Below are 25,429 nucleotides of genomic sequence, written 5' to 3' on the forward strand. Positions count from 1 at the left end.
CTAAGCCTGTCTCCTGTTTTGGTGATGCCAAGCCTGCAGCTGACTCCGGCTGCGGATTGTAGGGCAGCAGCTCAAACGGGCAGTGACTCCCTGAATGCATTTGCATTCCGAAGGCAATACTGGACAGGGATAAAAGCAGGGTGCAGCTTTCTGTTCCTGTGAAACACACTGGAATGAGTTTGTCTCTTGGAAGAATGGGATCCTGGACTCTAGAAGGGCTGTCCCATCTCTTACAGCGCACTTACATGCACAATTTGCCATATGTGCCTTGCTGTTAGCCTCTGAAATATACTGCAAAGAATTATTCTTAATTGATACACAGTATTCTCCTTTCTTGACCACTTTTCACAACACAGCTCTTAAACATTTACAAAGAAGGAATCCCATGGCAGTCTAGGTCCTCTACCATAATCACAGGAGCCTGCATAACAAAACAGTCCTTAAAAACCAAGGAGACTTTATAACCAATCCTTATCCACGCTAAGCACCTGTCATTCATTTAATTTATAGCTCTTTCTTATTTCATCTCCCAAGAGCCCACTCTGACAGGGCAGAGAGAGGGGGTCTTGCTGTAAGCACCATTATTATTTTGCAGTACCGATGCTGCAAGGTGCTTTTCCTGGGTACCGCCGCTGACGTGCTGCACTTGCTAATGCTGCTGTTAGTGACAGCTGCCTGGCTAGCAAGAGCTGAAGTGCATCGGTGACGTATAGCACAGCACAGGCTGCCTCGTCAGCGTGATGGCAAGAAAGGCTGCAATGTCATTACCATTCCTTCTGCATTTAAGAAAAAAATTGCACTTCTTAGTATGCTTTCAAGATATCAGACACACACACAAAATAGATAAGATGGGGATCAGTTGTAAAAGATTTGCATCGTGAATAATTTTAGAAATACACCCCCACACCAGTACTTACACTCTAGCGCGGGGGAGAGCTATGCTAGGGAAATGAGGTGATGCTAGTGTGTATGTGTGTCTGTCTGTCTAACAATACCTGCCTGAAAAGATCAATCTGGATAACAAGGTCTTCAAGGCAAGCATCCAAGACTTGGCCTCCTACACAACCCTGGCAATACGATGAAGTGTGCCTCCACATGGGAGATGCTTCTGGTAAAGTGCTAAAGCGAAGTGCTAGCTGCCTTTGGTTACTGGGAAAGGAAAAAATTGTGAGAAAAACCACTTCGTACTCAGACAACACATCTCATCTGAGAATCCTTATGGTCAAAACTCTTAACTAAAGGGAAGACCCAAATCTCCCACCATTTAGGTATGTGAGCAATCGCAAAACTTCAGTAGTCATATTGGCCAAGCATATGAGTAGAGGAGGCAGAAGACAGGCCAGGTAATGTCTCTGATCCTCATACACACACACTACCAGCTTGTCTCGGGCAAAAGGAGTGAGGACTGTCTCCTTACCTATTCCCAGTCCGTTGCTCCCAGTACCTGACTACTTAGGTGTCAGAACTTAAAATGATAATGGTGAGAGGAGGAGAAGGAAGGAGACATAACTAGACTGTGGGACCTACTTCACGTCGATTATTGATGTGAAAAACACAGGATAGGAGTCGAGCACCTTTATGGTCGGTGCTGTAAAGTTGGCAGGTTTTCAGCAGTGCTTCGCCCCTGGGAATTCCCATCCCTTGCAGACAGATGAAATTTTGCGCTGGGCACTTTTTAAGACCGAACGCTGCTTGCATTTACTCAGATGGCTCAGATGAGACTGAAATGATTGGGGGAGAGACCCACTGAGCTGATGTTTTATGATCTATACCGTGGTTGTGCCCTAGGGACGTCTCTGAGCCCTGTTGTGCCAGGTACTGGAAGGTGCTGCAGCTGCAGAGACCATTTTACGCTGTTAAACAGACACCTTGGAGCACAGAAAGGTGAAGTTTATTCCTCCACAACCACGAGAACTAAGCATTAGAGTAACCAGTGCATCACGACACCTGCTAGATTTGGGAGCCCTTAATTGAAGGCAATGAACTGGGTCAAGGAGAATCCTACGGTGAGGGGATGGAGCGGGACCATGCGGGTGACGTGCTGTGCTGTGCTGAAGGTTGCGGCAGACCTTCGGTCAGGTATGCTGCTTTGGGATTTTTTTGTCAGGGGGTGGGAGTATTAAGTACCGTCCGGTTCCGGCAAATACACATCCATTTGTTGCTCGCTAGCATCAAATCCCCAGGTTTTCAGTGAACTGAAAAAAGATACTTTTATCATGGTAAATACTTGTTTTAAAATCCTTAGAAAATCTGCTAGAAGAAAGAATAGACCCAAAGCCTTGATTTGCAATAACCTTTTAGCGTAGGCTTTGCAGAAGAGCAGTTGGCGTGTGCTTATGCCTCACTGAAGTCTCTAAGTACGTGCTTGAAGTTAAATATATGCATAAGTACTCTTTGGTGTAGGGATAATTACTAAATCCAGGTCTCATTAAGGTCTTCCTATTTTCTTTTTTGCAATTGACTTACATATTCTGCAAGAATGTGATCAGATACAGGAATAAAGACTATACAGTTAGAACTGACAGGCAATAAGAAAATCAGGAAAGTATGCAAGGAAATATTCCTAGTCCGTGGCAGAGTTTTCTCATTAGATTCTTAGATCCTTCTTTATCTCATTGTTTCTCAGTTTATCACAATTCTTCATTTCCTGTTCCCTTTTAGACTTCAAACATACGTATTTTTAATGTGGCTTTTTTTTAACCCTTCCATAGTTAGCATTTAAACCTTTCAGAGACTCTTGGCTAGACCTCATGGACAAATTCCAGATTACTTAACTGGACACTACAAGGACATTTTTAATGTATAATCTGGTATTAGAGTTTAAAGTCTGGCCAAGAGTTTGTGACTTCTCATTGTTATTAATGTTATAACACTAAAATAACTGTACTTGCATTTTTATAGTTTCTGCCATTTGAGCTGGTAAAGGACAGATACTAACACACAATACTTCATTCCAATTCAGATACCCCACCTTACTTTAGTGTACAGGACTGTCAAAAGCATCCACATTTGCCTAAATTTCCTCCTCTTGCAACAAGAAGTAGAAGAGGCAAGCCAAAGCTGAGCTAACTTAAAAATCTCCACCAAAGTTTATGTTACAGCTTCACTTGGCTGCAGTTTTCCTCATGTCTTGGGCTGTGGGATTACTTTAGAGAGCTCACTACAACTAGCGAAGACTTGTATCAGCTGAGGACTACAGTGCGATCTAAAGAAGACCAAATACCGTTACCCAAATTGAAATTCAGACCAGTGCTTGCTAACTAACTTTTTTTTTCCCCTAATGGAAACTTTGACATTAGCTTTAGCTTACTGGTTTAACCACACACTTCAGAATCTCTGAGGCAAGAGGCTGAGACCTGTGTGTGATTTCTCACCCCAGGATGGAGCTTCTAGTACCATGGCACTCCCAACCCCAAGACTATTCGGGGGTGTGTGTGGGGGGGTGTTTTAGCCTTGAGTCAGTGGCAAGTGTGCCTCATCATCTGCTGCATTAACCCTCCTTTCTCCCATTTTCTACAGCACTTTGGGGTGCTTGCCCAGGCCTCCCATACCAATATTGACATAACTTGGTCCTATCTAGATGGCAAGAAACAGTAAGCGAGGAATACTTATTTGAAATATTTCAAAGTATTTGTGTTATTGAAAACAGCAAGGCTTAAAAAATTTCCTCAACAGAGCGGTCTAGAGCAGGAGGCTATTCTGAGTATCTTTTTGCCTTTAACCCAACTATCTCAGCACCCCACCCTTCTTCCTTCCACCTTCCTTAATTTCTAAGACTTCCTTCTTGTTGCTTTGAGTGAGTCTATTTTAGGTGTGCAATCATGGTTAGCTTCTTGCTAGGCGTCTACTTCCCATTTTTTGTCCCTGGGGTTTGCCTTTTCAGCAAAGTTGTGAGTCCATTAGTACATACAACATGTAAGATTCCTCATGATAAACAGACGTTGCCCATAGAGAAGAGAAAATAACTACTGGTGAAGAAGATAAGGTGTCAGAATGAACACAGCTAGGCTCCTCCAAATGCAGGAAATAATGCAAAAACTGACTAGTGCAAAGGGCACCAAATTAAGCTTGCCAAGTCCAGCTGTCAGCACATGGGTGTCTTAACACTTCCATCTCTGGCAAACAGATATTCTGACTAACCACAAAATATCATTGCTTTGATATTAACCATCGCCTTTCCTCTTGGTAGAAAGTTATTCCATCTCCCGCACTGACCAACTTTGATATTTAATTCCAGATAGGCCCACGAAGCCTTACTGTGGAGCCCACAGTGGGATTTACTGGTGATATATTCCCTTCCCTCTACTAGATGGAAAGGGACTGAAACAGTGAACGGATTTGGCTATGCAGGCCCCAGCCTGATGCTTCACCACCTTTGAACAAAACTTTGGGGATGCTTGTTGTTTGCCTGTAAGTGGACGGTATAGTCCAAATCTCATGGCTGTCAACTCAGAGCAAGTTCAGACAAACATTCAGACTCTCCCTCTGAGGATGTGCATGATACAAAGACCTGGACTCTAACCTAGAAGGAAGTTTGCATCACAAGTTTCATCACAAGATCCAGACCGAGTAGCTCAACGCTTTGTTTTCAGTCTTTAGCTATACCATGTTGACGTTGGTCTATGTTATCTCTACCCGCTTCCTCTCTGTTGGGCTGGGAAAACTTCCCCTCAGCTCTTGGGCTTTACTCTCTTGTCTCTGGAGAACAAGTCAACTGTCCACGGGCAGTCAAGAGGAGCTAAAACCACAGGGCTCCTACTCATAGGAGCAGCACCTCAAAATCTCCTCGCATTGCACTGGGAATTAGTCCCAGAAAATGAGGGCCTTGGTGGCCTGCAGGGCTCAAGTTCCCGGTACAGCCCAGTGTCACCGACTTCACAGAACAGCAGCTTTCTGGCAAATTGTGCAACTGCACCGCCCCCAAACTTCCTGTTTTGAAACCCCAAGAAGCTGGAAAATGTTAACACCGGCACTTTAAAGTGCTAGTTGTGGCTTTTTTTTCTTTTTTTTTTCCTTCTTCCTAAAGATCTACGTGATACTAAAAAAGTCTGCATACAAAGGAGTAAAGTGGGGCTGCCTTAAGGAACTGGGGGCAGAAAAGCAAGCGCATGTCTCTCCAGGGAGCCCTGAGCCAGGCAGAGCATGGCACGTCAGAGCATCCGTAGCGCAACCATCCCCTCTTCCATCACCTGTGGGACATCAGGTAGCTCGCTGTCTCTCCACCTCCCATCGCGCCTTCTCTGAATTTAGGTGCTTGGGGTGCGCTCCGTCGCCGCGGCTATTGCCGAGTTTTTCGGCAGCGGGTCCTGGTGCTACCGGCTGGAGCTGTGCTGGGCACTGCAGACACCTGCGGAAAGAGCGGTCGCCAAAAACGAGCTGTGCCGCTCGGAGCAAGAGGCGAGGTGACAGATGGAGAGGCAGGTGCTCGCGAAGTGGCAGCGAGACGATCGCGATTCACGTGTCGAGCGGCGCTCGCCGGGCACCGCGTGCCGTAAGCAGCCACCTGGCCCGGCTTCCCGCTCTGGCAAGCCATGTTGGCAGATCCGCCCTCTGCCTAAAACCCACCCGTGATGGGAAAAAGAGGTCCTAGCGATAAGAGGACCTTGATGCAGAAAACAGAGATACGGCAAATCTCTATTCCATTCCAGCTCGTTTCTGTATAGGAAGAAGAGCAATTAGAAAGAAGAAAGCATTGTGTTTGTCTTGAACGCTGCGAGAGAACTTATTTATTTCCAATCAGCATGACAACTGCTTCCTTTTCTGGCTATCACTGAAACTCCAGATGGTACATTTGAGCGTACTGAAACCTCTAACTTGGCTTCTTGCAAAGACATTGTCTTCCTGGTTAGCTAAAAATGTATTAATAGTATCGGGATGAAAGCTCCTGCTCTCCTGCACTGCGCTATTTGAATAATGAAATCTTGGTCATTCTGCAGCATTCTGGCTAGTATTAAAATTAGGTGTTTGAAGGGGGCAAGCCTCTGCTGAACATGCTCCACTTCTAACCACCTCCTCTTTGAATTTATTTGTATTATCTATACTTGACTATTTCACTAATATTCAGAATTCTGTAAACCCTTTAACAGCAGCGGTTATTACCCGTCTTCCTTAACCCTGTCACCCTTTTCCAGTGATTGCTCTGCATCAAAAGTTTGAACCTTTCTGAATCAGCTAGCTGAGGTGCTGCCAACTCTTGCGGTTTTATTACGGAATTGTGAGACATCATTTTCTTAAATCTCCAGCTTCAGGACTCCTGTTATTTTCAGAGGCTGCTGCTCTTTGTTTGACCAGCACTACATTTGTAGATTCGCATATAGAGAGAAAAGTTTAAGGAAGGGAACTGGGAAGCCAGACGACAAATGTAATCCAAAACAAAAACTAAAAAGAAAAACAGGGTCACGACTGTAAGCAAAAGTAAGGGAAGAATAAAAACACAGAGGACTTTTGATGGTGTGTGACCAATTCAAATCAGCCCAAATACCTGCGCCTCATTCCTCCTCCATCACGCGGGGACCTGGCGGAGTGGCTGGCAACTGCGAGCTCAGGACTTTGACATCTAAGCCCATGCCTCATAAAAAGCTGTACTGTTATTGTTCTAAAGAAAATAATATCCTGTTTCCTTTTTAAACTGTGTATCTCTTTAAAAATGTTAAATGGCTGCTACATTCCTGCCTTTATCCCAGACACTTTTTATGAGTCTGTACTTCCCTCTTCTTTTGCTTTAACAAGCTGGCTGAGCAGAGGATTAGGGGAATGACTTCGTGCACATGTGCTAAAGACGGGGGAAAAAAAATCTGCCTTCAAAATCTTACATAACTTAAAAAAATAAACACATAAAACAGAGACACACACCCAGGGCCTCACTCTTTGCAATGACAAATCATCATCCATCATCATCATCATCATGAGGCCAGACTGCAGTTTGCCAGCTGGACTGTCCTCTGAAAAAAATGAACATTTTAAATTATGGAAACTAGAAATACATAGCAGTGTGTTTTCCAAAGTTACTTCTGGTGGCGTTCCCCATTTCTCTCTCTTGCCTATTACCAGAGCTTGGTATTCAATAGCTGGGAGTGAGCAGCCACCCCTCGGGAAGGAGGAGGAAGGGAACTACTGAGCCCCTATCATGCTGTCAGGCACCTTCTATAAATATTTATGTGACCTACAGGATATAGCACAGTTTGAAATCTTGCAGTCTCCATAGCCACTGTGCAGTCAGGCAGTTCCCCGTACTCCTCTGAAAGTTCCTGTATTTCAGGCAAGACCTGGATCTTTACATAGCTGTGATCTGCTTATAGCATTTGCTGACCTAAATTGGGGATGTTGTAACGAACGGCGCGTTCCTAAGGGGATCTCGGCGTATAGCAATAAACTCATGTTCTGTGGAGGATGTGGCTGCAATTAGAGTCACTCAGTTAAACGTGAGGAGAACTTTATGTCTACCATCATGCACGGAAAGCAGCAGAAGGATAAGGTAAGGTAATGCTTGCAGGATTGAGCCAAAGCTCAGTGAAGGGAAGAAAAAGTAATTCTTCTGCCACGCACTTCTGTTAGAGTCATTTCTGTCTTGCAAAAACTCCCAAGTTTTTTGCTTAACAAACTGCAGAAAAGGAACCTACCCAACCCCCCTACCCTAAACAGGAACTTGATCCCTAGTGATACCTTCCTGTCCTGTCCCTATTTATAGAAGTAATGTCACCCAAATAAGAACAGAAACAATATCATATGATTTTTGGTGGCCAAGTGAATTCTGCATATTGAGAATTCAGAGGAACACATTTGAATAACCCACACTGAAAACCATTTGGAAAGAACACCTCACTGTGGCCATTTTTGCATGTAGAACAACTAAGCAATTTGTGAGACATGCGGTTGGTCATTTGGAATTTGGGTATCTTTCCCTACATCAAGTCAGTCATTAGATGGAGAGAAATTTTTCTTGCAAAACTATTCTTCAATGTGCAATTGTTTATTGAAAGCCTAAAATAGACACATTTCCACTATTGTACTGTTAATGGTATAAACAATTGATAAAAATTGCAAAAATTAAGGAATCTGTAAAGGTCACCTGATGGGCAGTTTGGAAACAAACACACAACACAAAGCTGGGAATTTTACTGTTTGAGAAGAATTTATAACTGCTTCCCTACACATATTGCTACACAGCAGGGTTTGAATTCAGGACCTCCCGCACCATGACTGAGCTTGACATGTAAGCTAAGGGGGCAGTTAACCGTTAGGCTTCTGACCTGTACCTGGACTGACAGGCATACTCCAAACAGCAACTGCAGCCACATGTAGAAAAGGCCTATTTTTTTTTTATTTTTTTTTTTTCATTCCCTTGAGCCAGCCAGCATTTTGGTTTCTGTTCTTTTACGATGAACCAACACAGACTGAAAAAAGTCAAGTTTTAAATAGATATATATATACCTATTTGAATATATGTTTACATAAATACGTATTTTATACACACACACACCAGCAAAAATTAAAATGCCTATTTTATAATCCTAAGAAAAATGTTCTATTTGACAACATTCTTCTTTGAGACTCATTTGGCATAAATTATGATCCATAATTCCTATCTTATCATGTCAGGCAGTCCTTCGAACCGAACCTAACGATGAGGAGAGCCAAGTACTTCCATCATGTTTAATGCAGTTTCCAAAAAAACCCCTTCATTTACACAGCTAAGTATTTTATGGGCCAAAGATTCAGGGCTACTTGAAATTATGAATTCATCCCTCCGAGGGGCTTTGTTCATAGATAAGGAGTTTGTCTAGGCTTGAGGCACATAATGAAAGGGAAGATTTAGTCATTCCCTTTCTTTTACAGGCTGCCTCCATCCTTCCATTGCTCATTCACAAATCCCTCGGTGCCTCCGTAGGCAGATAACTCGTAGGTGGATCTGAGGTAGAGGCTGCTGCTAGCATTTTCTACTGCCTCTGCGAGCAGCAACACGCAGCAGAGCAAGCTCCCTCTTACAAACAGAGAGGTCGGCTCTGCCGACGGCTGGGTTGAGTCTCTGCGCGCTATAGCAAAGGGAGAGCCAGTGGAAACGGGGAAATTCGGTCCTGAGCAGCAGCCAGAGGGGCCAGCCTTCTATGAATTAGGCATTGCTTCTGGAGAACAAACAGGCTGCCTGGACCCAAAGGTTCAGACCAGCTGCATGACTCAGCCTTGGCGTATTTGAAGGTGTGAGGCAGGGAGGAGGCTGCCTGCAGCGGTCTCTGCTCTCTACGTGCCTGAAGGGCCAGCTCCGAGGGCTTGAATGTCTCAGCCCCTGCAGCCCAGCCTGGCCGTGATCGAGGCTGGGAACGCGGCACGACCGCGGTGCACAGACGCGTTCATCTTCCCCGCCCCAGCGCGGTGCCTGGCGTGTCGGCTGATCTCTGCTGTGGGCATCGGCACCCCAAAGTTTGCATACCTTTTTAGGGATGAAATATAATGCAGGTGCAGATAAAGAAACATCTCAAAATAGCTCACTCCCCTCCCTTGCTCTTGCGCTGTTTGCATTAACTTTCCCACGTGGCAGTTCATTACCCCGTGCACTACGACACCATTGGCAGCCATACGCACACTCCTTTTTTAAACTGGACCAGAATAAGAAAGCTGAGCACTTACAGAGGAAGGGTTTCTGTGTGGTGCTTTTGAGACTGAAGGTTCTCTTTATGGTTAATGCATCATTCCCCATTACAGTCATTTCCTCTGAAGTAAATGGGATTTTGCCATTATGCTTTATGTTTATTGACATATATTTCCTAGCTGAATTGACATTCCCCTGTTGGCTTTTTTTTCTACCCTGAAATTGCAGGAAGCCAAAAATCCTTCAACGGTAATGAGTTAAGTTCTGTAGCATGCAGAGCGGTGTGCTCTCCCATTAAGTGGGCTGGGGTTAAAATGGGCACCATTTACACATTAATATGTATGCCAGGGCAGCAACACCAGTTCTGCTGTAATGTTTCAGGCTAAGGGGTCAACTGTTTAGCTGGGGCGCTTCCTAGCAGTATTTTGATACCGTTTAACCAGCGATTGAGTGGCGGAAGGCTTTCCTTGTGACTTGATATTAAAGAGTGTCACAGGGAGGCCTTTGAGGTTGAAGAATCAAAAACATCTAATTCTTTGTGGTGGCTAAAACTCCTGCAGTGCTTTTGGAAGGCACTGCGATTAGGATGTTCTTTCCCCTTCCCTAGACTCTCCATCTCCAGACCTGCAGTTGGACATAGCATCTCCCTTGCTGCCTGTTCAAAATTGCTATTAAGCGTTGCTGTACACTGTTAAACGGTTTCCCTGTACTTCGTCTCAGAGGCAGCAGAAGTCAAGAGACAGAGGAATTGGGTGGCTCGAGGGACTAGTAATGCTGCACAAAGCTTTTCGCCTCCTGTCTGAATCCAGGTGCAGTTTTTGCATGACCAGAAATGGTTACTGTGTAATGCCGATTTGGTAGATTCTGAAAAATAAGTTCTTTCCTGGCTTTTTTTTTTCTTTTCTGGTGCCTCTGCGTCACAAAACCACTTCGTACCACTAGCTACAATGCTACAGACAACGCTTGCTACCCAGCATGAGTAAATCCGAGCACCTAAGCCATAGCTAGTCACCTAATTAAGTGACCTGATTTTCCCAGGAGCAGAATATGTCTTCCAGCTCCCACTGCACTCAGCAGTTGTGAAAATCAGGCCACTTTTGTAAGTGGCCAAACGCAGCTGTGACTAGTCTTGAGTACTCAACATTTTAAAAGTTGATCCTGTCAGGCAGGGCCTGGGAGCTGGAGCACCCGGAGGATGGGTCCTCTCCAGGTTCTGGCTGGTGGCTACAGAGCAGGGTGTTTGGGAGGGATGCAGTGCATGCCCTGTTTTGCGACTAACCAGAGGCTATCAGTCATCATCACCGTTCCCAGCACTAAATTTAAAACAAAAAGCCTCTCAGCTTCAGGTCCAGTGATAAAAATATACTTTGGCTTTTGTTTGCTTTATGCAGTATTTCCTCCTCGCACTGAAAATTAAATTGAAAAGGGAGTTTATTGTCCCCGTGGACGAGATAGGCACCTTTTGAAATCACACATGAACAAACGTGTGTGGGGCCCAGCCCGATGTTTTCTAATGCCCTTTGGGGTCCCGGGAGCACAAAGGCAGAGGAGAAGGAGCTGCAGTCAATTCCAGCAGAGCTCTATTGTGTGATTTGTTCCAAGGAAACATCAATTCATTTAGCGAACAAGTCAACAAGGGTGGGTGGCAGAACCGTCTGTCCTACGAGATTGTGTATGACTCCTTCAGAGATCTGCTCTGGGGTCTGGGGAGAGTAAATAACGAGCGAGAGCCAGCTTGTCTGCCCTCACTTTGCAACAGGAGAAACTGCTCATTTCAAAGCCAGAGCTTTACTGGGAGGGCTTTTTTTAATTTGCTGCCTCGGATGCAACAGACAGACAGACACACTTCAGTGGCAAGATCTATGGTTAGGAGAGTCACATTTTAATTGTGTTTTAAAGAGCATAAACAAGGCAGGCAAGAGGAGAGGTGAACTGAGCAAAGGTGACGTAACAGAAAAGGATGATGAAACCAGGGTAGGATGATCCATGGCCGGCCAGCTGAGGCAGCTGCACATTGCTCTGCTCAAGGAGCAGCCTCCCTGAAAGGTTCCCGGCCTGTGCAAGGGGAGAGCTTTTTGCTCTTTGCTCTTGTCTGAACTACTTTTCAAAGCAAAGCAGTAGCTGTTTTGCATAGTGCATCTGAGTCAGACTAGGGAAAGGTCAGCAAGATAGAACAGACCAGACTACGATGTTGACGGCGCAAGATGCATCCTTCCAGAAGGCAGGTGCTTGGACCAGCACTCTGCTGCTCTCAAATGAATGCTGGCAGATAAGGGCAGCAAAATGCTTCAGGAGGAAGTATTTTCATAATCACAGATTTGCAACACAGCCCTTTTTTGCAGCATTATCTTTCTGCCTTCCTCTTACTCTCAAAATGAACAAAAATATGTATATTCAACGGGTGGGGAAGGCAAGGGCAGAGCTGAAACACAGCTGAGTCAACAACACATGTCTACGAGCTGGTGGGTAATGTTGCATATTCCCGCATGGTTATCAGAGTGCTTTTGAAAGTCATCACTGCAGACGGAAAGAGCGACAGAAGCACAGTAAACGTCCTACCCAGCACTATGGGCAGAAACAAGAAATGCTGGATGGTCCCAGCTGCCCTAATCCTAGAGCCACGGGTTGCACCCTGGAGTCACGACCCTTTTCCCTCACCTGGACCGGCTTCCTATAACCAACCAGCAGCATCTACTCGCAGCAGATAACACAGGGTTCATAGTACATTGATCTTGTCCCTTTGGTCAGGCACATTCCCTCTAGCTTAAAGAGGTGAGCAAGTCTTTTGCACTACTATCAAGCTGTAACATACCATATTTAGTAAGATTAGGCTACGGCTCAAGGCTGGCTGCTGTAAACTAGTTTTCCTGTCCTCAGTCAGATTTTCTGTCGCTGACAGCGGGCAGCTCTGAGACACAGCCTATGACGCACAGAGCAAAAGGGAGGCAGCTGCTTTGGCCACATTAACAACAGGAGAATGCAACCTTTCTCGGTCCCTGGGCTGTACCCCTGCTCATGCTTCGCACGCCAAATGGCAGCCAGTGGGGCTTTACCTTCGGCGAGAGCCGTGCCGGTGCCTGAATGCATTCCCTGTTGTCTAACGCTGGGAAAGACACCTCTGTCTACCAGTGCAGCGTGGTGGGTCTGTAAGATGTAGATCCTTTTCTGGCAGTGCCCATCGGTAGGATCCCTTCCCCTTCCCTGGCTTCAGGGGTCAGTGGCCTGGAGACCCTACTCTCACCTTCAGCGAAGGCTTCTTGCTCTTCTGACCTTCCTCCAGCCGCACCATTTTGCGCGAGCGTGCGCTGGTTAATTAGATTAAACCAGCATCCCGCTCATTTTGGGCTCCTTTCTACCACACCTGTAGCACTTGTTTGAAAGCAATACTGCCCTTCTTCCCCTAAGTAGGAAGCTCTGAAATCTTCATGGGAAATTTGCCTCCTGACACCCAACTGAGGGCCTGACTTCTGCCCCACCACCCTAATGTTTCTATCCTTTTCTTCATTCATAATGCTTGCTAAATATTTACGCCATTTGGATTCTGGGCGAATTCCTCATTTTGGCAGTCTCTAGTGTTACAAAGCTGAGCTGATACACAGCTGCATTTCAATGCTGATGTCAAGCATTTGGAAAACACATGTCTACAGGTTAAACAGCACTGCGCTGGTTTGTTCTGCAACTGGAAAACTTGCTGAACAGAAGACTTGAATCTTCCTAGCTGGAGCGAAAAGGGATTTATAGGCATCCTGAAGGGAAATAAGCAAAAGAGCACTTTCAGCGTAGCAAGGACTGAAGGGAGCTAGCAAATTTTGGCAGGTTATTCTAACCAGAAAAACCTCTGGGTTTTGCCCCCTGGTGGCAGCTGAATTTTTTTTTTGTCTTCAGTGCTATTGCAATGTTTGCACTTCCAGACCCAAACCTTTGATTTTCACGCTGAGCAAATGACTGGCAAAGAGATCGTTAAATGCCAATAGCCCGTGCCTCACTATCCAGAAAAGCACCGGGCCAAGCAGGGAAAACCCAGAGGTCCATATCTTGTACTTTAAACAGGTTGCATGACTTTGCCCCTCAAACTGTGTACAGTGATTTGACAGGCAGCACATCCGAAAGAAAGCCCCAGGGCTGAGAGAATCAGCCTGAAAAGCGTATTCCACAGGTTTCTAAACACACCGTTTCAGCCCTTCCCCGGCAAGGACCCAAGGTCCAAGCAATAGATGTGGCTATAGCCATATAATCCAGCATCACTGAAATATTCTTTTTATTTTGTTCTCTCTTCAGACAAAAAGCACTGGCATCAACAGGTGGAAGAAGCGTTCAAGCAGCATGCGACTGGTTGGTATGAAGTAGTAAATGTTAAAAAGAGTAAAAGAAATAGGTGAATTTAATGTCTAAGATGTCAGCCGTTAGAATGTGGCATGTTTAAACAGGGGTGTTATCTGGAAAACACTAGCAAAATTATTGACCCATTATGTAAGTGCTGTAAATAAGCAATCCAGAAACAAGCCTTGTCTGAGAGAGTTTGTGATCTCAAGTAATAGCAAAAAAAGGCGAGAGAAAGGGACCACTACCCTCTCCACCCTAGCACCTAGACAGAAAACTGACAGCAGCCTTTTCAAAGAGGTTTAGTGCTCTCCTCCCTGCATTTTGTACACCGAAAGGCAGAAAGGCAGAAGCAGTGACCCGGGCCAGATCTTCAGAGCCTCAGTCTGAAACTAAAACCCAATTTTCTGCATTACTTAGTAGTGGTAATGGGCTGCAAGTGAGACAGTGCACCTCTCTGCCTGACCTGCCGGAGCTGATTTTTTCCATAGAGGGAGGGAGGACAGGGGAAGCTGACTTTGCTGAAAAAATATGTGGCTTTATCTGCCAGCCTAACAGTTCTTTCTCCCTCTCAGGCTGTTCTCCCACGTGGGTGACCCATTCCTCGACGACACCCTGCCCCGGGAGTACGTCCTCTACCTGCGCCCCACCGGCCCCCTGGCTCAGAAGCTGTCCGAGTTCTGGCAGCAGTCAAAGCAGATCTGTGGGAAGAACAAAGCTCATAACATTTTCCCACATATTACCCTTTGCCAGTTCTTCATGGTAAACCAGAGCTCCTCTTTCTGTTGCCTCTATGCATGCATCCATGAGCAGCCCTTGCCAGGCTCAGACTGGAGACGTTACTTGCTTCATTCAGTCGCTGCAGAAGGGTTGGTGCTCAGGAGCTGGGGGGGTTGTTACCAGAACGGCCTGCTGCCGGGGCTTGTCAAGGAGGTAACTGGTTTTTAAGCGGGTTGTTTTCAGGGAAGAGCACCGGCAGAAGACCAAGTTCTCATCATCTCAAGTGATTGTTACCATGAGAATAGACAGGGGGGCGGGAGGTTAGGAAGGTTACCTGGGGATAGCTCATCCTGCTTTGGCAAAAAGGGAGGGGCAGATGATTTCTAAACATGCCTTTTTTCTACGAGCCTGTGCTTTTTCTCACTGCATTATAGCAAAAGTCGACCAGTCACGCCCGCCCACCCAAGCCTTTCCTTTCTCTACTGAGCGCACTACAGAGCTAAGCACAGGCATAAGGAACGATTCTCCACCTAACAAATGCTTGTCCCGTTTCCTTTGGCAGTGTGAGGACAGCAAGGTCGATGCTCTCACTGAAGCTCTGCAGGCCACCGTGATGCGGTGGAAATGCAAATTCCCTGCCCCTCTGCCTTTGGAGCTCTACACGTCCTCAAACTTCATTGGGCTTTTTGTCAAGGAAGAAAGTGCTGAGGTGCTCAAGAAGTTTGCTGCAGACTTTGCTGCAGAGGCTGCTTCTAAAGCAGGTGAGTGACTATGCTGGCAGCTACAAAGAGCTCACGGCTTGGTCAAGGCTTGGGCATTTTCAGAAACCAAAGTTTTAATGGCATGAAGAAATGAAGCTCAGGAAGCCAAGACCTGATTTTTAAAAGTGGCCTGAAGGCTAAGAGACCACGAGGAACACCCCAACGGGTGCTTTGGGTTTCAGTGCTTTTTCAGTTGAAAGATCACCTCACACTTAGTCTCAAGTGTTATCTTCTGAAAGGGAAGTTGACATTTGGTGGTTCCTTAACCTTTCAGATAGAGGCTCTGTCTGCAAGGCTGAGCATTTCCTGCTCCACTCGCTACCTCAGGCCGCTGCCACAAAACTTTCCTGAGCCATCTAAAGGCTGTGTTCAGTTTTTCGCTGCATTTCTGAGATGGAAAGAGGGTTCTTTGAGAAAACCCCTGGCAACCTAGAAGGGAAGCTTTTCAAATCTCAGTACCAACACGTCCGGCTCCATTGCCTCGCCCTCTACTGCTTCTGGAGGGGAGAACCCGTCAGGAGCTGGGAGGGGGGAGATAACCAGAGCACCCCGTGCTCCGACAGTCTCTGCTGCTGAACGGGCTCTCCGGTTGCCCTCTGATTACCTCCAAACTTGGAAGTCGGAACAGCATCGGAGCACTATAATAGCTCCCTGGCTAATCCTCCCACCCTCCGTCGCTGCGGTGCTCAGCCTGGACTAGTCACAACACAACCGGTTTAGTCCTTCATGATCACAGGCTTATCCTGGAGCTCAAGTGCATCAAGATATGACAGCTTCCAAGTCCCTGGGGTGTTTCCATGTTAGACAGGCACCCCATAACGTCGTGCAGAACATCTACAAGTCTCTGCCCCTGGTTCAGAGGAAGAGATACAGACATGTCGTAGGTTCATCACACCTCTGAAATGCATTGCTTTCACCTGACGGGGACCTAGAACTTTTCTGCCCTTTAGAAGAGGGAGGAAACAGCTGTTATCTTTCCAAATGCATGTTTTGGAAGGCAGCGGTAGGCACAGAGACATTAGGCAGGTCCAAGGACTGCTGCAGCTGCATGAGAGCGGTACACAGCACAGACAGACATACCCTCCAAACCAACACAGTCAGAAGGGGCAATTCGTACCCCAAAAACACTGACTCAGAAGAAGGAAGCATCAACGGCTTCCAGCAAGCTTCTGCCCCTGCAACTGCTCCAATTCAGACCAAATTGGTTCTTTCTTAGGGGAAGCCGATTGCTGCATTGCAGTCCACAGCTTGGTCAGGTTACCACATTAAAGTCTCTGGGGCTTTTTCAGAGATCCAGAGCATATTTCTTCTTGCTGATCAAAAAAAGATGGATGAGCTTGCAAAGCTACCCCTGGCTGGCACTTGGAGCCAAGTCTCTGAATAGCTGCAATTTTGACTGAATAATCAGTCAAATTTAATTGCAGTTTTTGGTTGAATAAGCAAGAATAAATTACATGCAAACAGTGTATCCTATGTTTTCCACATCTACTGGAAGAGTCCCAATATTGCACATACTTTCACCTTTCTGCTTCCTGGAACCTCTTCCTAATACAGGTTCTTTTTCTGCAGGATCACTTTGAATCATTATCGTATCAATGTCTGTTTCCACAATTTTGGAATACCTCGCCCTCAGTGGACAAACCGGTAGTCTGACTAACGTCCAGGGAAAAGATGTAATCAACTTGCATGAACCTGTAAATTCCATAGATTTGTACTTGCTACCATAGGAGATAGAACAAAGGAGGGAGAGTAAAAATTATGATTTTTAGCTTGCTTATTTTGGAGCTATCCTCAGCTGCTAATGCAAGAAAGGCTACCCCTTACCTAAAAAAGTGTCTTTTTTGGCAGAAGACCCAGTGGGTTCAAAATTGCAATAATTGTTATCACACCATCCAGAAACCTGGTTTTTTTACTGGATGCAAATGAATTTTGGCAGTTTGGCAAGGATGCCTTGTCTACCACCCTGGCATGACTCAGGACTGAATCAGACCACAAATCTCTAATAATTTGATCCAGGGTCCAACATACATAAGGAACTCATGCTTGGCTTCCCCTAAGCCTTTTCAGAAACTGGCCTACAGTTTGTTCCACTTGAGCCATCTTTAAAAGTTTGGCTCCCAGCTCCTGTTCAGAGGCGGCAGACGCTCTTACACCTTCAAAAAGCTGCTAATCTCGGCAGTCCCTTGTCGTTAACTGACATTTTCTCGTTGCAGATGTTCACGTGGAGCCCCACAAGAAGCAGCTCCACGTGACGCTGGCCTATCACTTCCAGACCAGCCACCTGCCCACGCTGGAGAAGTTAGCACAGAACATCGATGTCAAGCTGGGCTGCGACTGGGTTGCCGCGATATTCTCCCGAGACATACGCTTCGTTAATCATGAGGTAAATTTTTGGAGCTTGTTTCAGTCCAAATTAAAAAAAAAAAAAAAAAGGACTTAGCTGAGGTGCAGGCTCTTTTAGCTGCATTTGCAGCTCAAGAGTGCTCACAAGCTGCCGGCTGAATGAGGACTCCCATGTGCCCTGCTGAGAGCTGTATGAATACGCAGCGCGGACTATACAGACATCAAGGAAGTTGCCTCAGGTCCTGAAAGGACACCCAGAACATAGATCTCCCACGTCCCACCAGTCATCTTAACCAGCAGACCATCTTGCCTTTTTTTGCTTTTTACTCATACTGTCCAGACCTGATATTTCACCCACTTCATTTCTTGCTTCTTGCGGTAGCAAAGTCCTGCTGGATTAATGAATTCTAACAACGACACTCCTGTTAGCTCAGGGTCAGCTGGTGTGATCTCTCAAGAACCAGGCCAGTGTCTTAACCTAACCAGTATCCATACACCACAGAGTAAGCAGATGCCAAAGCTTCTGGAGAGCTGAAGTCTCTCGTGCACAGCACTCTGACCCGGCCCAGGCCATGCTTCCCATGCATGACAGCCTCCTTTCCTTTCCAAAGGGTCATCTTGTCCTTTAGAAGCAGCAAGCAGTCAACGCTATCACCGATTGCAAAGGGAGTTGCTGATGAAAACCAGCTCACATCTTTGCATATCTAACTTCAGGCAGCCATGTGTGAAAGTTTTGGCCTTGTGGTATCAGGTGGCAGTGACTAGCTTCCATCTTCCTTTGAAGATATCACAAATCGTCCAGGAGGATTAGTGAGCAACCAGGCTGACACCATCAGGAGATCAGAGCTGCTCAGCAGATTATGGTTTGTCTTTGCATGATGCCACTGCAGAAGTTAGGCTTGGCCAGGGACAATAACACGTTTGTTCTCCTTTTAAATGGAGGACTGCTGCAGCCATTTCCAAGGAAAGTTACTGATAGACATTTAATACGTGTGGATTCCTCGCGCTCCAGCAAAGAGAAGATTACAGAATTACACTCGCTGATCTTTCCCCCACCTTTTAACTTAATCCTGTTCATGTTGGGAAATACAAAGAAAACAATGTGGCCACATCCCGGTGTTGCTCACCACTTGTGCTTTTTGCTGTGGGTTCTCATGAACAGTTTTGAGAGCAGGGAGTCACTGAGTCAAACCTGTTAGCCCCCTGACAGCGTCTCTGCCTTGTCTTCAAAAGCAACAGCAGCAAGGAGAACTGCTCTTTCAGATCAAGCACGAGTAGGTAAACCAAAAATGGTCACTAACTACTAGAACTGTGTAAATTCCAGGTCCCGATAAGAATTTAGTTCCGTTTTTAACAGGACGCTTAGATTTAAGCACACGGTCATGTTTTCGCTTGCTCTAAAAAATCATCCCCCCACTTTCCCTCCTGGTTATCAAAGACAGGACTGGAATCAAAGAGGGAAGAAGGAGTAAATACCTAGAAAAGCTGTCCAACAGCAAAGAACGGGAAGCTGCGGGCATTCCCTGAAGGTAAAGCTTTCCTGGATAAAGCACAAAGTGATGCATTACAAGGAGAGCTGTTCACACCTTGCTAAGGTTAAAGGTCTGGTATGGGAGTGCTCCTGCCTCACTCTGCTAAAGGTTCCCTTCAATTAACAATCCTTTCATTCATTTGTGCTTTTGTTTCTCCCCCAGACTCTCCAAGTGATCTATCCTTACACCCCCCAGAATGATGATGAACTGGAGCTGGTCCCGGGAGATTTTATTTTCATGTCCCCGGTGGAACAAACCAGTACAAGTGAGGGCTGGATTTATGGCATTTCCCTTGCAACTGGCTGTTCTGGGCTACTGCCTGAAAATTACATCACGAAGGCGGATGAATGTGGGACCTGGGTGTTTCATGGGTAGGTAAAGCTGCTCAGTCCAGTTTCCATCGCTGTAAAAAGGGGGCTCAGCAGCTGTGATTTCACCTGGGTAAGTGAAGAGTCTCCCAGGGCTGCTGAGAAGGTCACCTGGGGGAAGTGTACTGATACACAAAGCCCCATCTCGTAAGCAAAGAAAGAGCAGATGCTAACCCTGTGCATGGGATTAGAGGACGATGTGATTTATTTAGCTAAGATGTTACAGCAACTATTACTCACAGGATCGCTGCTGCTGGTGAATGGAGCCAGAGCAGATGGCTGCTGTAGAGCCACTGCTGTGTAGACACCTCGGTGGTGGGACTAGGATCAGGAAGGTTTAAATTTGAGCATTAATTTGGGAAGCGAGATTTTTCTGTGTGTAATTCCCTGGGGAAAAGGACTTGGGATCAGCAGTGTTCCTTAAGATACTTAGCAAGCTTTTCAGAAGCGGTTAGTTGCCTGCCTGCCATTGGCTTCAATGAGAATGCAGACCTTGCCTTCTGAATAAGGTTATGCCTTATGCCTCTTGATTTTGATGGCAATTCGTTAAACAGCGATAAAAAACTAGTGCTGGAGGAGTGGGCCCGGGCACTCCTGCAAGGCTGCCTGCATCTCTAAGCACCCAAACACCTTTGACAAATCTAGAGTAGTTTGTAAGAGCACAAGATGACAAGGAGAGGGGAGATGCACATTCCTGCCTGCTGCCCCTCTGCTAAGCACCGTGCAGATGCAGAAGTTTGGTTACGGCGACACCAGCAAGCAGGTTAGTTACAAAGGGAAGGGATGGAGATACAGAACACAGACAGCTAGTATTTCAAATTTCAGTGGGCAAACATGACCTGGGGGGAGAGAGTCTGAGCAGAAAGGGAAAGCATTCGGTCACCCACGTCAGCACAGGACAGCCAGAGGAACTGACCTAACTTGGCACTGAATAGAAACTAATCCAACAACTCCTCCAATCAAGCAAAATGCAGGAAACAAAAAGAGCAAAAAAGGGCAAGCAGTCTTCTTCTTTGCCTGTGACTTTTCAGGCTTAACACATGCAACGTGATGAATGACAGACAGAGAGCAGGCACAGGGCAATCATAGCTTGCAGGCTGGCTTCCAGATGTGACTGCCACCAACCACTGCCCTTCTGTAAACCAGCCCTGGCTCAGTCCCGAGTCCTCCCCAACCCAGAAGTCCATCAGGCAGAGACAAGCATAGCAAGAGATCATTCATTTACCCCCTCATCACAACCATCTATTCTTTTCTTGCCTGCCCTCTGAGAAATGAGCACCACTAATAAAGGGCTTTCATCCATATGTTAGCCAAACAGAACAAACCTATCTATACTGAGTCTGTCACTATCAAACTCCAACTCATCTTTCATTATGAGGAAAGAAAAGACCTCGAGGAACCAGGGCTTAAAGAAATGAAAATCATGACACATGGGCAAAGTCAATCAGTGCTTGTATTAAGACAGGACTTAATCCAGACCCTCCAATCTGCAATCCAGGAAGACCATCCTTTCTTCCCCTAAAATTTGCCAACCAAAATGGTCTCAGGTCCACATACACTGCAGCAGCCTGCTCTAGTGGATTCTGCTTTTTTTTCCTTACAGTGCCTGGAAGTTTTCAGGCCTAGGGGGTAGCATGGGAAAGAATTATTATTGCAGCAGCAACCAAAAGGAAAGCCAAATGTTTTGTAAGTGCAGCACCTCTGCCTCCAGGCAAGCAAAGAAAGGAAATGCCCCTTCCCTGATTACTGCTAAAGACTATAAATCATGAATTGGAGCACGCAATATGGAGCATTTATCAAAAACATTATTACATACCCGGAAACAGTCTCATTTTACACAACGGCTTCCCGCAGGGAATATTAGGTTATGGAATGTCATGTGGTCAAAACAATAGAGCAAGCTGAGGACAACCTAAGCCCCCACTGCCATCTAGGCCACAGTATTCGTGGTAGGATCCTTGTGGTAGGAGAAGAACGGCACGCAGATATCTTTAAGCACGGCAGTACTCACCGGGACTGCAGGAGAACTGCTGCGGTGCAGGAGATGGGACCCAGCTCATGGTGTTGGGACCGAGATTGCTGTTGGCAAGCGATGCTGTGATCCTGGGGGCTGGTTTGTGCTGCCTTTGTGTACACAGCCTGTTTCATCCCTGCAGAGGGTGAAAAAGAAAGAAATAACAGCCATGGAGCTTAACTTTCCCTCCTAGTCACAAGAGACTGCATTCTTCAAGTGAAAATCATGCATTATTGAGATCATCACGAAAATACAGCTCACTCTGGGCTGCAGCACCCTGCTTATACCACGCAAGAGATATGACAGGCAAAATGCTATTCTGGGATATTTGATCAAATCTTTAATGCAGCAAAATGAGACTGCTAGTTCCTGCACATTTCACCTGAAAAAGGTTTCCCTGTTGCACTGCTCAAGTGAGGCAGAACCTGAACTGTGGCCCTTGCAGGACACAGGTTTTATGGCTGATATCCAAATAGTGCCACAAGAGCTCTGCCCGGCACACAGACCTTCCTGGCTAGCACTGTACAAATGTACAGCAAAAAGATGTCCCTGCCCCGTTGTAAGGTCTGTACCTCAGCTGCAGACCGACAGGCTGCCACACTAAGAAGACAAGCTTGCTGATCTATTTAATAGGGGATAAGAGACTTTGCCTTGAAGGCAGAGTTGCTGCCCATGAAACCAGGTTGTGTCTTGAGAGACTCCAGGTCTGAATCCTTTCCCTGTCTACTAAAAATAGCAATGGCATCACTTCTATTCTGCACACCCCAAGGGTTTTCTGTACACCTAAACTACATTTCTTCGCTGGTTGTGGCACATCCCTGCATGATTTCTTCTCCTGCCAAGGACTGGACCTGCTGGTATCAATGAGGAGAAACATTCAATCTCTGATCAGTGCTATAGGTTGGAAAATAATTGAAGACAAATTACTTCAGCGTCCCACACAATGCAACCCAGATCCAAGGTCTGTGTAACCCATTCTTGCCACCTCCTCAGTAAGGGTATGCGAGTGAAAAATAACCTTTCTGAAACGAGTGCTGGATTCTCCTTAGGGGAGGAACCCGTTGTGTTTGTATCAGTGTCAGGAGATGTGTTCTGACTGAGCCTAGGAGAGGACCTGGCCATAGGTATGTTGAAAACAAAATACTTTTCCCCCCTGTATGGTATCAAGGTGGAAATCCTCTCCTGATAGCAGCAGAAGCTACTGCTGAGCTGAAACTACTTGGAATGAATCCAAACTACAGATCCAGTATTAAAGATACGTATACGTATACGTGCCTTAAAAGTTCCCCAGCAAATTGTTTGCAGGGTATTTTCTAAGTTGCCTTTCGTGCCTGAAAATTAGTGGGCTACCAAGCCAAAACAAGAAACTCTTCACCCTCAGCACACAGAGCCCGGAGGAGGTGGGAAGCCCAGCAAACGTACAAGAATTTACTTGCCCCACAGAAGCCACAAAAAACGAGCATTCAAGACCATGGGGCTCTCCGCCTATGCATGTAAAGCCATAGAGCAGAAGTAAGTGTGCTATCTTGGTATCTGTGGACCCAGCACCGCCCAAAAGCTAAAACTTCTGATGGTTCCCTGCACTGCTTTTCCGTTACCAGCAAAGCCAGAAATAGTCACCTCCTCTGCCCCCAAATGGATAGAAGTGCTGTACATAGTACACCGCAGTCTATTTCAGCTCCTCGTGAGATGCCAAAGCTACTCCTTGCCCCTTTAATAAGCCTGAGAAATCAGGCTTGGCACAAGTACCAGGGGGAGGAAAAACAGCCCTAATTTTTCAAGCTATATTTGGGCCTAAGTAGGGTTTTTTCCACTCTTCCTCCCATTCTGCAACAACGGCTGGTTCATTTTCCCCAGGGATCCCTCTCCTCTAGATAGTGCCGAGTGATGCGGCAGAGGAGTCTTTCCTACACGGAGCTGAGGACCAGCGCTCGTGTACCGTGACACAGAGACCCTTCCTCCATCCTCTGCTGCAAGCATCTCCGTTCTGGAAGGGTCCTCTCCTGACTGGGAAGACATTGCCTCCAGGGACACAGCAGTACCACTGACAGAGCAGTGGAGGCAAGGCGTCATCCAGAAGACACTAGATGATGTTGTCTGCCTTCAGTCGCTGTTTGCCAAGCAGAGGAACCACAAGCCTTTGGGAGAAGCTTCCAAACAATGACCTATGCTTAGAAGATGACTAAGCTGAAATAGCTTCAGCAGTTTCTGTTTTCCAGCAACAACAAGGAGATACCACTGAAGACAGGCTAGTGGCTCTCCTCCAGACGCAGCAAGATAGTATGCCTTTGCCTCATCATCATTCGTAGCAAATCCTGGCATCTATAAATAGATGGTAAAGCATTCATGGCCTTTTAATAAGAGCTTAGAGAGAAAGAAAGTCTCAGAAATTGTGCAGCAGCTCCTGGGGGTAAAGGCAAGAGGGGCAACCAAACAAATCCAGTGAGGTACACAAAGAGGGGCAACCAAACAAATCCACCCGCACTCCAAGCTGAACGCTTAATACAATGATAAATGTCTGCTCGTGCTCCCTGCTCAGGGCTTAGCCGACCTGGGCTTGGCACACGCTAACGCACCCAGGCAGCTTTTGGATCAGAGTTGGCCTTACCCTGCCAGCTGGAAGTGTGTACTTCTGCCTGCAATACATCGCATGCATATATTCTGAGGAGGAGGGTTAGACATGATTTCTCACCACAGCACCCGGTAATATTTCCCTCAGCTTATCCACTAAGTTCTCCTGCCTACAGTTAACTCCTCTTCAAGATCCACCACCCCTGTTGCACCTCGGAGTCGTGCCGTGCCTAACTCAGAGGTATTTGCTGCCCTGACCTCTACCTGCATTTGGGCAAATGAGCATTTGGTTCCTTGGAGCAAGCCCAACCCTTGTTGGGAACTCACCATGACTACAATAAATACAGTTATAGGAATCTGTAAACCTAGAAGGTCAGGTCCGAAAGAGTAAGAGCAGGAGGCTGGAGAGGTTATCTGCTGCCCAAGGGCTGTGTCCACGGTGGCTGTCGCCAGGCTGCTGCCTCACGCTGTTGGACAGGGATCAACAGTGCTGTCCCTGGCACGGCTGGTTCCCACGTCCCGCTCCCCTTGCCTGCCAGTGCTTCTCTGCATGGCATCTTCACCTGACTAAATGAGCCAGTACCTCAGTCTCATCCTTGCACCCTAACTCCACCAGATGAGGGACCAACATCAGGACCAACAGTGTGGTATTTTCTCCTTCTTTAAACTGGTGCAAAACATATGATCTTGCAGATCTGTTCTTTACAAAAATGCAGATGACCTATTTTTGTTCCATTGGTAGAGGCACTTAGTGTTATTTTAACAGCTATGAAACCCCTCTGAGATTTTATCCTAACTAGGTGCTAACTTCTGCCATATTTAAGGCACTGAAAAGTGCAAGCGGCAGCAACTATTTCAGTCGAGGTAAATGACCATAAACATTATCTGACAACGCTTTTTTTTAATGACTAAACATAACCCACACAATGTAACCGAATCAGCCGAGGGTCACTGCAGCTTCTGTAACTGCCTGTAAGAGTTTACTCCCGAGGGTCTTGGTCAAAGTCCTTGATCGTCTGGACATGAGAGCTTTATTCAGAGGGACCATCATTAGATAAGCCCCTTGAGGGAGAATGGGATCTATTATATCTCTTTGGCTACACTTCACAAGAAGCACTGCTGAGAATAAATTCCCACTGTAGACGGGAAATGGAAGAGGCAGCACTGAAAAATGTAGAAACAACAACCCAGACCGAGCGTGCCATGTCCCTGCC

The 25,429-nt window shown here is 46.3% G+C and overlaps 1 protein-coding gene across 2 annotated transcripts in view; it reads left to right on the forward strand.

The window, feature by feature from the left end:
• The window catches only part of UBASH3B (ubiquitin associated and SH3 domain containing B), a 74,697-nt gene that overhangs the window by 34,609 nt on the left and 14,659 nt on the right, over positions 1–25,429 (forward strand). The window contains exons 2-6 of one of the 2 annotated variants that reach the window (XM_049799831.1): positions 13,865–13,918; positions 14,482–14,668; positions 15,189–15,387; positions 17,601–17,770; positions 19,425–19,633. In XM_049799831.1, coding sequence (XP_049655788.1) covers positions 13,865–13,918; positions 14,482–14,668; positions 15,189–15,387; positions 17,601–17,770; positions 19,425–19,633 — 819 coding nt within the window. Of the gene's footprint in view, positions 1–13,864; positions 13,923–14,481; positions 14,669–15,188; positions 15,388–17,600; positions 17,771–19,424; positions 19,634–25,429 lie in introns of both variants that reach the window. The other variant, XM_049799832.1, reaches the window with a different exon arrangement.

This window comes from Accipiter gentilis, chromosome 5, assembly GCF_929443795.1.
Source record: "Accipiter gentilis chromosome 5, bAccGen1.1, whole genome shotgun sequence".
Lineage (NCBI taxonomy): Eukaryota > Metazoa > Chordata > Aves > Accipitriformes > Accipitridae > Astur > Astur gentilis.